Source organism: Phaenicophaeus curvirostris, chromosome 26 (assembly GCF_032191515.1).
Source record: "Phaenicophaeus curvirostris isolate KB17595 chromosome 26, BPBGC_Pcur_1.0, whole genome shotgun sequence".
NCBI lineage: Eukaryota > Metazoa > Chordata > Aves > Cuculiformes > Cuculidae > Phaenicophaeus > Phaenicophaeus curvirostris.
In genome coordinates this window covers 5618317-5633176 of record NC_091417.1, presented here as the reverse complement: position 1 = coordinate 5633176, position 14860 = coordinate 5618317, and the positions used below count along the sequence as shown (strand labels likewise).

Here is a 14860-nt window from a genome sequence, read left to right as displayed (position 1 = left end):
GCTGGTAGTGACAGGATGAGGGGGAATGGGTATAAACCGGAGAGGGGCAGATTTAGACAAGACATAAGGAAGAATTTCTTTACCCTCCAACCCTGGAGGTGATCAAGGCCAGGCTGGAAGGGTCCTTGGGCCTACAAGAAAGCTGGGGAGGGACTGTTCACAAAAGCTGGTAGCGACAGGATGAGGGGGAATGGGTATAAACCGGAGAGGGGCAGATTTAGACAAGACATAAGGAAGAATTTCTTTACCCTCCAACCCTGGAGGTGATCAAGGCCAGGCTGGAAGGGTCCTTGGGCTGCCTGATCCAGTGGGATGCCCCTGCCCATGGGAGGGGGCTGGAACTAGGTGATCTTTAAGGTCCATTCCAACCCAAACTATTCTATGATTCTATGATGGAAACATGTGAGGGAGCTCCTCCTGCTGATTCCTAAATGACAGATCTCGTGGTATTAAGCGGAATTCTTCCCAGAATCAACACCTTTCCTATTTTTTCCCCAATCAAGCTCTTATTAGCATGGGGTTATGTTTCTTGACAGGAAATATTTGCCACTGAAGCACACCGATAGGAATGTGTTACAGTTCTAATCTCAGCTTTTTAATCAATCAGGTCTTCTATTTCTGTTTCTCGTGTCCTGGTGACTCTGTTGGAGTGAGTCCAGAGGAGCCCACGGAGATGATCCGAGCGCTGGAGCACCTCCTGTACGAGGACAGGCTGAGAGAGTTGGGATTGTTCAGCTTGGAGAAGGCTCTGGGGAGACCTTAGAGCAGCTTCCAGGACTGAAAGGTACTCCAGGAAAGCTGGGGAGGGGGGCTTTTGATCAGGGAGGGCAGGGATGGCATGAGAGGGAATGGCTTTGAGCAGAAAGAAAGGAGACTGAGATGAGATCTTACAGAGAAATGTTTTGCCATGAGGGTGGGGAGGCCCTGGCCCAGGTTGCCCAGAGCAGCGGTGGCTGCCCCATCCCTGGAGGGGCTCCAGGCCGGGCTGGAAGCGGCTCCCAGCCGGGGCGCCCCCAGCCCCGCCTCCTCCCTCCGTCCCTGGCCCCGCAGCGCCCCCTGCTGCCCCGCCCGGGCCGCGCGCCCGCCGGAACCGGAAGTGCCCGGGGCCGGAAGGGGCGCGCGGGTGACGTGGGCGGCGGAGCGGCGGGGCCGGGATGGAGGCGCTTTACCAGCAAACCAACAAGTGCGTGAGAGGCTGGGCCCGGGCGCGTGTCCCTCCGTCCCTCCGTCTCCCTCCCTCTCCCTCTCCCTCCCTCCGTCTCCCTCCCTCTCCCTCCCTCCGTCTCCCTCCCTCTCCCTCCCTCCCTCTCCCTCCCTCTCCCTCCCTCCGTCTCCCTCCCTCTCCCTCCCTCTCCCTCCCTCCCTCTCCCTCCCTCTCCCTCCGTCTCCCTCCCTCTCCCTCCCTCCGTCTCCCTCCCTCTCCCTCCCTCCCTCTCCCTCCCTCTCCCTCCCTCCGTCTCCCTCCCTCTCCCTCCCTCCCTCCCTCTCCCTCCCTCTCCCTCCGTCTCCCTCCCTCTCCCTCCCTCTCTCCCTCGCTCCCTCGGGCCTGGTCGCAGAACCCGGCCCTGTATCCGTCTGTCCTGGCCCTGTGTCCGTTTTGTCCCAGGGCCTGTCTGCTTGTCCCTCTGTCCCAGGGCCCGGCCGCGTGTCCATCTGTCCCGGAGCCTGGCCCTCTGTCTGTCTGTCCTGGCCCTGTGTCCGTCTGTCTCGGGCCCAGCTGCTTATTTTGTCTTGTCCCAGGGCCCGTCCGCTTGCTCCTCTGTCCCAGGGCCCAATTGTGTCTGTCCCCCCAAGCCAACCATGTGTCTGTTCTGGACCAACTGTGTGTGTCTTGCAGAGCTCGCTGTGTGTCCATCCAGGCATGTGTCTGTCCTGGGGCTGACTGTGTGTCTGTCAGGGCTGGCCGTGTATCCAGATGTGCAGCCATTTAGGACACATGGATTCAATTCAGATTTGTTCATGCTGGTGTTCCTGACAACCTGCAGATGCAGGTCACCCCACCTCTGGAATCGTGTGGCTCCGTGGCCATCAAACTGACCCCGTTTCACAAGGAATGCTGCTCTGAGAAATACAAGCAGAGTGGAAATAACAAATGACAAATAAGGCAGAAAGTCCTGAAGCTGCTTGTGATACAGAATAACGCGTAGGAAAGAGGTCAAAGGAGGCAGTTAATGCAGATATTCCAGCTGTTTGTGGTAGTTGGGTTTCTTTGGGGTCTGCTGGAGAAGGCAGGGTGGTCAGTGAGAGTCTAATTAAACAAGTGATATAGAGGCAGGAGTAAGAGTCCTGCTGTTGATCTAGAAATGCGTACCCAAAACAGTAACTGTCTTTGGTAAGGGGAATGATCTTGTGCTCCTGTTTCCACACTGCCTTATTCTGTGATCACAGCATGGTTTGGGTAGGAAGGGACCTCAAAGCCCACCCAGTCCCACCCCCTGCCATGGGCAGGGACACCTCCCACTGGATCTGGTTGCTCCAAGCCCCATCCAACTTGGCCTTGAACAGCTCCAGGGATGGGGCAGCCACCACTGCTCTGGGCAACCTGGGCCAGGGCCTTTCCACCCTCACAGCAAAACATTTCTTCCTCAGATCTCATCTCCATCTCCCCTCTCTCAGCTCAAAACCGTTCCCCCTCATTCTATCCCTGCCCTCCCTGATCAAGAGCCCCTCCCCAGCTTTCCTGGAGCCCCTTTCAGTGCTGGAAGCTGCTCTAAGGTCTCATCTTTTCTTCTCCAGGCTGAACAACTCCAGCTCGCTCAGCCTCAATTTATGTGTTGTCTGCACTGAAGACCATGTAGCCAATTCATATTCTGTTCCTAAAAGTACTTTTAAGTAGAAGAAGCTGAAAATTGAGGTATTGAGAAATGATCTGATATTGTAGCTGTTAACTGACTCCTGTGAATTTGCTCTTTGTCTTCCGATAGGCAGGTCCATGAGGTCCAATCTTACATGGGACGCCTCGAGACTTCGGACAAGGAGTCTGTGCACTGTAAGTACTGAATCAGTGGGAAAAGCCCCACTCCAATATGGATCTGATTTAGCCTGCATCGTTAACTTTGTGTGCTTTATCACTGTATTTACCATTGTTATCAGAACAAATTTGGCTCCTTAGTCACTGTGATCAGCTGGGGTGACATCACTGATTTGGAACACATTAAAATAATTTTACTCTTTGACTTCGCTAAGGTGATGTTTTCTGTGAAGGACAGAGCAGAAAAGAACAGAACAAGAATCCAAATCACCTTCCCATTTTAACTCTTTAATTGATGAATCTGCTTATTCTGGATGCTTCTACAGTGTCCTGGTGTGGGAATGCTGGATGTGTTTTGTGGCTGTTAGGTTTGACACTCATTGCCAGGTTGTGCTGGGGTGGCCTTCAGTTTAAACAGGTTAAAAACCCCACATGGATGCGCTCAGGGAGATTTAAGGAATGCAGAGACGTGGTAGAATTCCAGAATCACTGGGCTGGTTTGTTACAAGCTCAGAAAGCAGAGAAATGCAATTGAGTTGTCTCTACTGTTCTTTTGCTGTTCCTTAAGCACCCACTGATTGGCAGTGTTCTCCCGAAGATGTTTAGTCCGGGTCTGGGGAAAACGCTGTGATTTGGTGTGCTGGAATTCCAGCAGAATGATTCTGGCAGTTCCTGCTTGCATCAGAGTCAGAACCAATAATTCCATGTCCTTGTGGGAAATACGTAGAGCAGCTGCATCTGAAATTGCTTCCGTACATTTGGACTATAACCCTGTGCTAATAAATGACTCGAATAAAGTACAGTGATGTATTATGGTGGCACTTTTACCCCAGTGAATGTATTTTGGACCTGTGTTTGGAGCCTTAATTCTTAGGTGAGTGATTGTTGAAAACTTGGAGGGGAAAGTGCTCTGCATACCCGCACGCTGACTGCTTTTTCTTACCCTAATTGTACTTGGGAAGCACGACTCTGCTGTTGAAAGGGCTGTGATAACTTTTCTATCAGAAAATAACCACTTATCCACTGTGTCTGTGTGTTGTGGTGGGTGCTCTGCTCCCAGCACAGCTCCAGACTCCCTGGGCTGCTGGTCACTGGTTTTGGAGCCCCCTGAAAATCAGTGTCCTTTACCATCTCATCTCTTGAGACCATTTCAAGAGATGGGATTACACACCACTTTCCTTAGTCAATAAATGACTGTACTATTTCTGTGTTTATATAAAGATACAGACAGGTGCTCTCAATATTAGTATATATTGCAGAATTTATGGGAAAAAGAATTGTCTTTTGGCTGAAGAGCTGGAGTTAAGACCTAGGAAATCATGTATTTCTGTTGCAGCTTTCCAGCTCTGGGCAAATAATTCCTTCTTATATAGGATGACCAAGGTAGGAATGCTGTTGTTTGGTGGAGCAGAAGCTGATGTAATTGCTCGCCTGGTCGCTCCTCTGTGAGATGTAGCTGTACTTGAGCGATGGAGAGAGGAATTAGAGCGATTGTGTGTGTGAGTTGGTTCTCTTTGGCTGTATGAGCTCACAGGGCAAAGCAGAGGAGCTGTCTGTGCTGCTTGTTCTGCCAGGTTCTGTGGAGTGTTGTTTTCTGAGAAGCTGTGCTGCGGTTGGCAGTTGGTTACTGATGCTTTGCTGTACACTTTGTTAGTCTGAATGCAAACTCAGAAGCGGTGTCTGTAGGGCGGTTGTGGTTGCATCGGGCTGACTGTGGCCATCTGAGATGTCAGGGCTGTTTCTGATGGCTGCACAACCGTGCTGCTAGTGCTCTCCTTCAAGAGTGAGTCCTTGTGCACACTTGAGATGGCTGCAAAGCCATGCCGATGATGCTTTCCTACAACACTCAGTCTGTGCACACACTCAGAAAGGTGCACGCCTTCAGCCTCCCCACGTGCCTTCTTTAAACACAGCCCATCAGGTGATGAATAGTGCTCCTGTCCTTTATGCTTATGTGCAGTTCTCTCAGTTATGAAACACTGGGTGATGACATGGCTGGAATATGTGGGTGTTGGATGAGGGAAGGGGCTGTGGCTTGTTCCGAGTTGCTGTGCAGTGGCTGTGGTTACTGGAAGTGTAGGACTTTATCCGTTTGTTTCCCGCTTCCCTGAGGCACAAGCATGAGTCTGTCTTGTGTGCTACTGCCCTTCTGCCCTTCCTACGCAGATCAGGGAATCATGGAATGGTTTGGGCTGGAAGGGACATTGAACATCATCCAGTTCTGACCCCCCTGCCATGGGCAGGGACACCTCCCACTGGATCCGGTTGCTCCAAGCCCCATCCAACCTGGCCTTGAACCCCTCCAGGGATGGGGCAGCCACCACTGCTCTGGGCAACCTGGACCAGGGCCTCCCCACCCTCACAGGAAAACATTTCTTCCCAAGATCTCATCCAAGTCTACCCTCAGCTGATCAGAAGTGATCACGTAGGTGATGTGGAGGTGCTAGTTTTGTAGCCCTGCTTTTCCACCTGCCAGGGCTACTCAGCTGTTTGTCCGATCTGCCAGTTCTCATCAACTCTTAATCCTTCCCCTGCTGTGCTGGTCTCTGCTGCCGTAGGCATGGATGTTGTTAACGCCGAGGTTGAAATTGCTATTGTTGCAAGAAGCATCTTGTGTGAGCAAATCCTGCTGAGGGAAGAGGATGGGGCTGCACAGGGGAATGTGAAAGTTTTCCATCCTCATATGTGGAGCTGAAAGGGGAAGGGGCTCACGTATCCCAGAAGAGTAGGGACCTTCCTAGCTCCCCTCTCTGAGTGGGAGGAGAAAGCAAGATTCTCAAAATTGTTGAATTAAAGAAGTGGCTTTTTCATGCTACCTGTAGTTCTCAATTCCCTGTTCTTCCTTCATCCAGGGTTTGCATCTGGCAGGTTTTAAATACTGGTTTGAATGCTTTTGAGCTTTTACCTTCATTCACATTGCAGTTCTTGAATTCAAATCAAATCACATTTTTATTTCCTTGCAGTAGTAGAAAATGAGATTCAGGCAAGGATAGACAATATATTCAGCAACTTGGAGCGCCTGGAGATCCTGTCCAGCAAAGAACCTCCCAATAAGCGACAGAATGCGAAACTGTAAGTTCGCCACTTGGCCCTAGTAATGTCATATAGTTTTTCTAATTACTTTAATGACATTTATTGAAGCCCTTTGTCTTTTGATTCGAGTTAAGCCTCTGCATTTTGTATAATGTAGCTCTGCACTGGCAAAATCTGAGGCATAGGGGCAGAATCCCTTTCTGGCATTTAACCACGGACTTGGGATGGAGCTGGATTCGTGGCTTTGTTTGGAGATGAGCAGAACGTGCACTTTGATGCTTAGAAAAAATGTACTCTCTGTGACATTTGATCTTAATGGTATTTGTCTGGGTAAGGAGTAAATTGCTTTGGTTGGTGTCATTATCTCAGGGCCACTTTCCTGGCTGTTGGTGACTAAAATAAAGAATTACTAAAGTGAGCACGGTTTGAGCAGGAGGTTGGACCAGAAACCTCAGGACTTCCTTTTCTAACTGGTACTGTTCATGTCTAGTCCCCAAATGCCTTGATAAAATCCTAGAGGTGGCTTTCATGTCACCTATGTTATGGAGGTCTGTGTCTGAAACAATCACCTCGGCTTTCTTTAGAGTAATCAAACGTTTAATCAGAGACAATGGAGTTCTGGATGTTATTTGTTTCAACCAAATGCAGATGTCTCCTGTATTGCCACTGACTTTTAAGCTCCTTTTAGTGAATACTCAAACTTAACATGGTGCTAATTGATGAAACCTGAAAGCTTAATCTTTTATGGGAATGGGGGTCATAAAATCAAAACTACAAATCCTACCGTCATTCCTAATCTGTGTTACATGAGGAAAATGTATATATATATACATATATATATGTATATATTTATATAATGCCTGCAGAAACCAGTGGTGGGATAGTATGTCCAAGGCAGCTCAAGAATTCTGGCTTTTATTCTGTTATTTGCCTCTAGTTAAATAATCACCTGTTTAGTAGAAGAATGAGGCATGGAAGATCTAAATCTGGAATACGGGTCTAACATTGAATGCCCTTTATTTTCTAGATGAGTAGAACCCCTCATTCTTTATTATTCATCACTGTTAATTTATGATGCTCTGTTGTTCATATATAAATGCCAGAAAAGAATGATATTTTCATCCTTGGAAATTTCTCCCTGTCATTGATCCTTTCTAGACGCGTTGACCAGCTGAAGTATGACGTTCAGCATCTGCAGACAGCCCTGAGGAACTTCCAACATCGCCGTTACATCCGGGAGCAGCAGGAGCGGCAGCGAGAAGAGCTGCTTGCACGGACATTCACTACGAATGTAAATATTCTTTATTTTAGACTTCTGTCCTCTAGAAGCTGTGGTCTTTCAGAGAGATTTCAGGCAAGATGTAGGCATGACTCTGTTAGATTGCTGCTGGGAGATGTAAATGGAATAAAGGTAGGAAGGAATAACAGTGTGTTTGAAATGTTATGGCTCTGTCAGGAGGAAAAGTTGGGCTGTTCGGAGGCAGCAGTAAAAGACTTGGGAAACTGCTCCCTCTTTTTGATCCGGTGCAGCTCTGCCTGGTGCTGTGTAGCAGTTTTAAAAGGATGGATGAGGTAGGTGCCAAATGTACATTTCACTTGGATTTGTGTTAAACGTCTTAGTCAAATCCTGAGATTTGGGAAATGCTTGGGTTTTAGGCACCCTGCTTGCAGTAGGGGTCAGCAAACTTGATTTGTCCAAGTATATATCATGCAGCTGGGGAAAAAAAGCCCTTTGCTTTTTAATGATTCGGAAGCTTTTAATAACAGCAGCATATTTCCACCTGTTCTCGTTAATTCTTAGTTGCTGCACTGGGAATCCCCCCAGTGTGAATTCAGAGAGAAATTTGGCTCTGAATAATGTAGGTTAGCTGGCAGACTTCACTATTCCGTAACTCAAAAGCTGGTCTTTGGTTTGGTTTTTGTTTGAGGTCTTTTGATTATTTGCTGTTAAAAGCACATAACCCACTGCTCATTATCTGTGTTGTCATACCCTGTGAGGGCAAGGAAGAATGAGTGTGAGCAGACCCATTTCCCTGACATTTGGGAAGTTCCATCCACTTCCCAAGACTGCACATAAAGATTCCATGTGGTGTTTTGTTGGCTTTGAAATTATAAACAAGACTTTAAAGGAACTCCGAGATTTGAGACTTGATTTTGTTTCAAACCATTGTGGTGTTCGGCTGCAATAAGAGAAATTTTCCTGTAGGATAACTTGTCCAGAAATAAATCACTGTGTAAGCGGAGCAGTTTTGAAGAGCAGTAGCAGGCCTGCAAATGCCAAATAAATGCAAATTGTTTTTTTTTTTCTCCTTTAGATGTTGAAAGGTGTCTCAAGATGAAAAAAAAAAGCATGATTATTTTGTATTTCTTTTAATGTTACCCTGCCTATGGCAGGGGGTGGAACTGGATGGGCTTTAAGGTCCCTTCCAACCCAACCCATTCCATGATTCTATGAGAACTGTGACTTCTAAGGTGGGATGGCCCTTTAATAGGAAAGTTATGATTTGTCAGGTATTGGCCTATTTCGATTAGAAGTTTACACAGGTTCTATTTCTCTACTCCCCTATTCTGGTAAATAGGAATGTCAGCTGTGCATGTCAGTGCCCTGAATAAATTACTATAGCACATATAACAGCTTTTGAAACCTGTAGTAGTGAACATTTTGCTTAATTTGATTGAAAATATGGTCTTTGTTTAAAGCCTTCCCAGTCTAGAAGGAACCGCTAACAGCAAATGAAAGATACGATGCTGTCTGATCTCCCTGTGAGCAGCGTCAAATATTTACTTCAATATTATTCTTGCTGCCTTGTGGTGTATTAAACCCTACAAGCTCCTTGTGTAGGAAATGGCATCCCCGGTGATTTGAAGTTTAATAAATACCCGCAATAATAGCCATTCAGGTGCAAATCCAAGAGCTTCTGCTCTGCAGACTTGTGCAGGACCAGACACTTGTTTAAGCCTTAGCGCTCCATTACCATTGGATCAGAGATCTGGGTGCTGTCGTGGCTTCTCCATCCAGCAGTTTTGACCTTGCAGCTACTCACGGCTCTTTCCTTTATCCCTCACTATTTTACAGTTGGTACACCACCTGCCTAGACAGTCTGACAACTGTGCTGGATCCTATGGGTCACTCCCATATTAACAGTTTTTTTACAATAATCACCAGTCTGCTCAGAGCAGTTTGGTGTTGGTACATGCAGGAACTAGAGCTGAAGGTCCCGTGCAGGGTGTTAACCACCTTCTGCATTTTGGGAGTAGGTAAGCCAGTAGGTAACCTACCTCTTACCAGTGTTATGATTCCTGCCCGTAGAAGTGTGGCAGTGACAAGCTGTTCTCTTGACTCCCTTGATGGGATGATGTCCCAAGAAGATTAAATTGGAGGCCTTTGAGAGGCAGAAGTAATCCCATCCACTGACGTCTTGCTCAATTCAGATTACAGAATTTATCCAGTTATTTCCATTTCAAGGTTCCTGGTTTCCAGTTGAGCTAATTCCATCTTTGCTGGAAAAACATTAATGTCTTTTTCAGATGAGGTGTTGAATGAGTCAGACCTTTGGGGAACCGGGGTTGTGTCTGTTTGCCCTCACTGCCTGAAATCTGCAGCGTGTTGTACATTTATGGAATGCCATCTCCCAGATATTCTGTTTTGTGGACCTTTTGTCGCTTACAAATGTGATTTAAAACTTTCCAAAGTCTTTTACTTGCAATGATCAAATGACTCCTTGCTAAACACCTTCTGTTAGTTTTGCTGTTCTCTCTTGTCATACCCTTTCCTGCCGATATCAAAAACTGAGATTATAAAAAGCTCTGCACTTTCAATCTGACTTTTTACCCTTTGATCTAATTGCCATCAAACAGCCAATGAACTTTGCCTTTTGGCTTGCTTCCTGTAGGCTTCTCTAAATGACTTTTTTTCACTGAGATATTAATGTTGTACTTAATATCCTTATGAAAAAATGTTTTAATCCTTCAAGTCCTGTCAAGTTCTTGCCACGTTTGTTTCTGCACTGTCTTTTTCTGGCTCTGACTGTGTGTGAGCAGGCGAGGTAACCAAGACCCTGCGTTTCCCCCACAGGATTCTGACACCAGCATTCCGATCGACGAGACATTACAGTTTAACGAATCCCTCCACAATGCCCATCGTGGCATGGATGATCTTATTGGCAGCGGGACCAACATCCTGCAGGGGCTGAGGGACCAGAGAGTCACATTAAAGGTGGGGCCATCATTTTTTACCGAAAAGACCCCACAGTTTACTGTGTTTATGTGACCTGGCTAAGTAAAGCAAATCCATTACTTAGTTCCAGGACACTTCTTTGAGCTATGACTGCTGGGAAAGGGCCAGATTCTAGTTTAACTAAACCTGAAATCTTTACGTTTTATCATCTTATTAGGAGGATCTTTAAGCTCTTTTTGTGGCTGGATGGCCCAGAAGTCTTCACCTATGCATTAGTTAGTGACTGGAGTGCTGAATGTTGAGTTTTGTTCCCTTAAGGTTTGTGTTCCTGTTGGGTTTTTTGGTTGGTTGAGTTGAGTTTTTTTGTTCAAGTGAAGAATGGGAATTAAGGGCTGGCAGGTAGGTGTTGGTTCAGATGGACATCGCTCAGCAACAACAAAGCTGTTGCCTTTTTACAAATCTGGCAGAAGATAGACCTTCCAAAGAGAAATAGATTAATGTGGAAGCCTGTTTCTGGAACTTCTTGGGTGTTGGGTATAAATAGGCAGGAGCTATAGACATAGGTTTAACTGTTCTGGTTGTATGACTCCACTGTTCCACAGGCTGCGAGAATTGAAGGGTCTTCCCTTTCCTATTGTTAGTTTTCATTTTAAAGCTTCATATTTGATTTCTCTTCTCCAAGCAAGGTTGTCTTTTGTTCAGATGTAGTGTGAGAAGATTGTTGCAGGGGCAGATGTGCTTAACTCAAAATTGTAGAATCCAGGGGTTTAACAGGAGGTGGAGGGAGTGGAGGTGGAAAATGTGATTATGTTTGACTGGCAGAGACGTAACCTGATTTCAGCAAAGGGCCCGAAAGCCTGCACAGCCTTCAACAGAAGGAACTGATTACTGATTTGGTTCTGCAAATCTGTGTCTTTTAGGGATTGGGAAACTGTGCACATATGTCTAATGTAGTTGATAATAAATCCTGTCCTCAGAGAGCTTTTCTGATCTGAAGTCAGGTTGATATTCCAAACAATTCCCAAATCTCATCTTTTGATTCTTCTGAGACTGAAGACAGAGTGGACTGTGAGACCAGAAACTAGAGTGTTTATTTTAAAGCACGGTAGCTGAGCAAAATGATGGGAATCTCTGCTATTGACCTTGCTCAGAGAAGAAATAACTGTGGCCTCACAGCTTTCTGAAGCAGCATGTTCTGTTGAGGGCTTGGACCCAGAGTCACTTTGAGAGACCAGAGCTGCTGTTTTCTCCATGATATGACAAGGCTGCTCCCATCTTTGTGCACATGGGGATGAGGCAGGAGCTGGTCCTGGCCGAGGTCTCCTTGCTGTGAGCTGAGCTGCGGTGTCAGTGCAGCACTTCTGCCTGCCCGCTGGGTGATCCCTGTGATCTGGAAAGGTCCTTTTCCCATACCTGTGTCACTGGGACTCTAGCTATGAGTTCTCCTTCCCCTTCTTCCCAGACAGTCTGATATCAGCTCCGAACTGTGCCCTGAATTCATCTGGGTGCCTGGGTTTCATACCGTTCCCGTTGACCATTGCCCTGTAGGAGCATTCCTGCTGTGCAGCTCATTCCTGGTGCCTCCAGGTCTCAGGTCATTGTATTTATCCCCCCTGTCTTTGCTGCTGGCATCCATGTTCTGAATAACAGCAGCTGCTTCAGCAGCAAATGGAAACCGAGGTGTGGGTCTGCAGTGGACCTGCTCACAGTCTTTGTTCAGTGCTTTTCTCTGGGGGAATTTCTTGAAAGTGTAGGAATTATACTTCTATCTGCCTTCTCATTCTGTCATTGGCCTCACAAGTGTCTGGGCCTCCGTTTCAATCTCTTTTTGGAATGAACTGTGCTTCTTCAGGAGGGATGTTCTGCAGGAATGGTTGTCTGACTGAGAAGCTTAAAGCTTAGACTTTGTGTCTGGAAAAGAAGCATAAACCTCCAAGTGCCTCCATGGGAGTGCATTTTCTCTGAATTAGAATCATAGAATAGTTTGGGTTGGAAGGGACCTTAAAGACCATCTAGTTCTTACGCCCCTGCCACGGGCAGGGACATCCCACAGGATCAGGCTGCCCAAGCCCCATCCAACCTGGCCTTGAACACCTCCAGGCATGGGGCAGTCACAGCTTCCCTGGGCAACCTGTTCCAGTGCCTCACCACTCTCATGGTGAAGATCTTCGTTCTTCATGATGTCTCTGAGCAGATTGTTTTGTTCCTTTAACCACATTCCTCTTCATTTATGTGAATTGATTTAGTCTCATCATCCAGCTGTTTCCAAGGTCCTGTGCCCATCTCCATTTAAACTGTAGGAACTGTTTGCTGATAGCAAGTTCCAGTGATTAGAATTCATCACTTGCCACCCATGATAGGGGAACGGGTTTGAGCTGAAAGAGGGGAGGTTGAGTTGAGGTCTCTGGGGAGACATTAGAGCAGTTTCCAGCACTGAAAGGGGCTCCAGGAAAGCTGGGGAGGGGCTCTTGATCAGGGAGGGCAGGGATAGAGTAAGGAGGAATGGTTTTGAGCTGAGAGAGGGGAGATGGAGATGAGATCTTAGGGAGAAATGTTTTCCTGAGAGGGTGGGGAGGCCCTGGGCCAGGTTGCCCAGAGCAGTGGTGGCTGCCCCATCCCTGGAGGGGTTCCAGGCCAGGTTGGATGGGGCTTGGAGCAACTGGATCCAGTGGGAGGTGTCCCTGCCCATGGCAGGGGGTGGGACTGGCTGGGCTTTAAGGTCCCTTCCAACCCAAATGATTCCATGATTCTACAATGAAATATTCTTAGACTGTGGAATAAGAAGTGTTAGACCATGAAGTTAACTGTTTCTTTGCTGTCTTTATTCCTAGGGTACTCACAAGAAGATCCTGGATGTTGCCAACATGTTGGGCTTGTCCAATACTGTGATGCGGCTGATTGAGAAACGAGCCTTTCAGGATAAATACTTCATGATCGGGGGAATGATTTTGACTTGTGTAATCATGTTTCTCGTCGTGCAGTATCTGACATGAACCACTGAGCTGCTGCCAGAGGAGATCGTTGTTTGGAGCAGGACGTACTCTCCTCCAAACTGTAACTTTCCTCTGGGAGCTGGTTCGGATGAGCCCCTCCTGTGAACTTTGGAGTTTACAAATCACACTTGGACAGAAATTTTGCTGGGGACGCTGTAGTCGAGAGTGGCCCTGTAAAAATATCCCTGGCCTTTCCTGCTCTCACCTTATTGTCTGCAGGTTTAAGAATCTGGTTAAACAGGAAGCAGAAGGGAAAACGTTGCTGCATTGCAAGGTAGGGAGGGGCTTTTGGGGTGATAGGGATCGGGGAATGCAAAGGCAGAGAATGAGATGTCCAAGCCCTTCCTGTGCCAGCTCTAAGTCGCCCTGATCATTCTATTTTGCAATGAAAGGATGGCACTGAGGAGAATGTCACATTGCAGGCACGCTCCTGCGGGGCAAAGAGGCAAGAAGTGAACGGTTCCCATCCACACACTGCTTTGCTTGGAGGGAGCAAGATTTGTGGGGAAGGATCTTAGAGTACAGCTTTAACTTCAGATGACTTTCGTTTACACATGCAGTATTAACCAGCACAAATCTTTCCATTTAAGCTGAAACACTTCTCACCTCACCCAAGGTTAGGTTTTGATGCCTCTTTCTGCCCTGCTGCTTCCCAGGGGAAGCAGAATGCAAGATGCCTGTGCTGCCTCACTGTGTCTGGTGCCAAACTCAGCCACTAAAAACTGTAAGACTAACATTTTTAGTGTTGGTGCACATCATGCTTGGTGAGTTGTGTTTGCTGTTGAGGCCATTGGTTGGGTTTTGTACTCTTGAGTTGGTGAAACAGGCAAGTCCTTGCTCAGATTCAGATCTACGAGTTTCATGTTCACAGAGCTGGAATAGGCACTCTCTGCTCTTCCTTGCATTCAGAATAACGGTTGGATCAGGACAACAAACCTGTTACTTAAAACCACTTGTCAAGAGTTTCCTGGAGTTCCGTGCCTTGGGATGGAAATTCCCTCATCCTTGCGAAGGACGTTCTCTGCGTTATCCTTTGTTCCCACAGAATTACTGTGAAAGACATCCTCGTACTCATCATCTCCCAGAGATGGCAGCTGGCTCAGACCTCTCTCTGGTTGTAGGGACCCGTCCACATCGCAACGGTCACAGCTGAGCAGCATCTCATTGTTAAACTGGGCCTCCCTTCCCTGCAGACTCTGTCGGAGCGGCAATCCTGAGACTTTGGGCATCATCCATTTCCGTCTGCCTTCAGCTACATTCCCATCTTGTTCTGTGTAGAAAGCTGGAGCATTTCCAGACGCCCAGCGGGGCGCAGAAATGTCGTGTTCAGAGGATGTGGCGTAACGCTGGCAATGCCTTCATTTTTTCTGTCCACATTAGTGGTGGGTCTTTAATCAGTAAAGATTACAAGTTCTGCGTTCTGTCTGTGCTGCAATAAACTTTGCTTTTATTTCATAGCCTGTTGCAAAGTCGCAAAAATGGCATTAATAACTGTAAAAATGAATCTCTATTAATGTGGGCAAGCGAAACAATCAGGTTTGTCCTGGGAACCCAGGGCAGAGTCAGCAGTCAGCACTGGCTGCACCGCAGCATGGGGGTGGAGGCTGAGATGCCGTCAGCACCATATAATCCTACCGGGTGGTTCAGCAGAAGAAAGCAGGAGCATCTTGGTGCTTGTGGCAGATC

General features: G+C 47.3%; 1 protein-coding gene across 2 annotated transcripts; it reads left to right on the top strand.

The window, feature by feature from the left end:
• The first annotated feature begins 1101 nt into the window (after window positions 1–1101).
• Window positions 1102–14631, top strand: GOSR2 (golgi SNAP receptor complex member 2). Of its 2 annotated transcripts, XM_069877155.1 has the most exons (6): window positions 1102–1183; window positions 2925–2989; window positions 5935–6043; window positions 7163–7295; window positions 10080–10220; window positions 13013–14631. In XM_069877155.1, exons 1-6 carry the CDS (start codon window positions 1155–1157, stop codon window positions 13172–13174), a joined length of 639 nt encoding a protein of 212 aa, XP_069733256.1. In that variant the 5' UTR covers window positions 1102–1154; the 3' UTR covers window positions 13175–14631. The 2 variants fall into 2 exon arrangements, with proteins under 2 accessions (XP_069733256.1, XP_069733257.1); XM_069877156.1 differs by lacking the exon at window positions 10080–10220.
• Window positions 14632–14860: the final 229 nt, after the last annotated feature.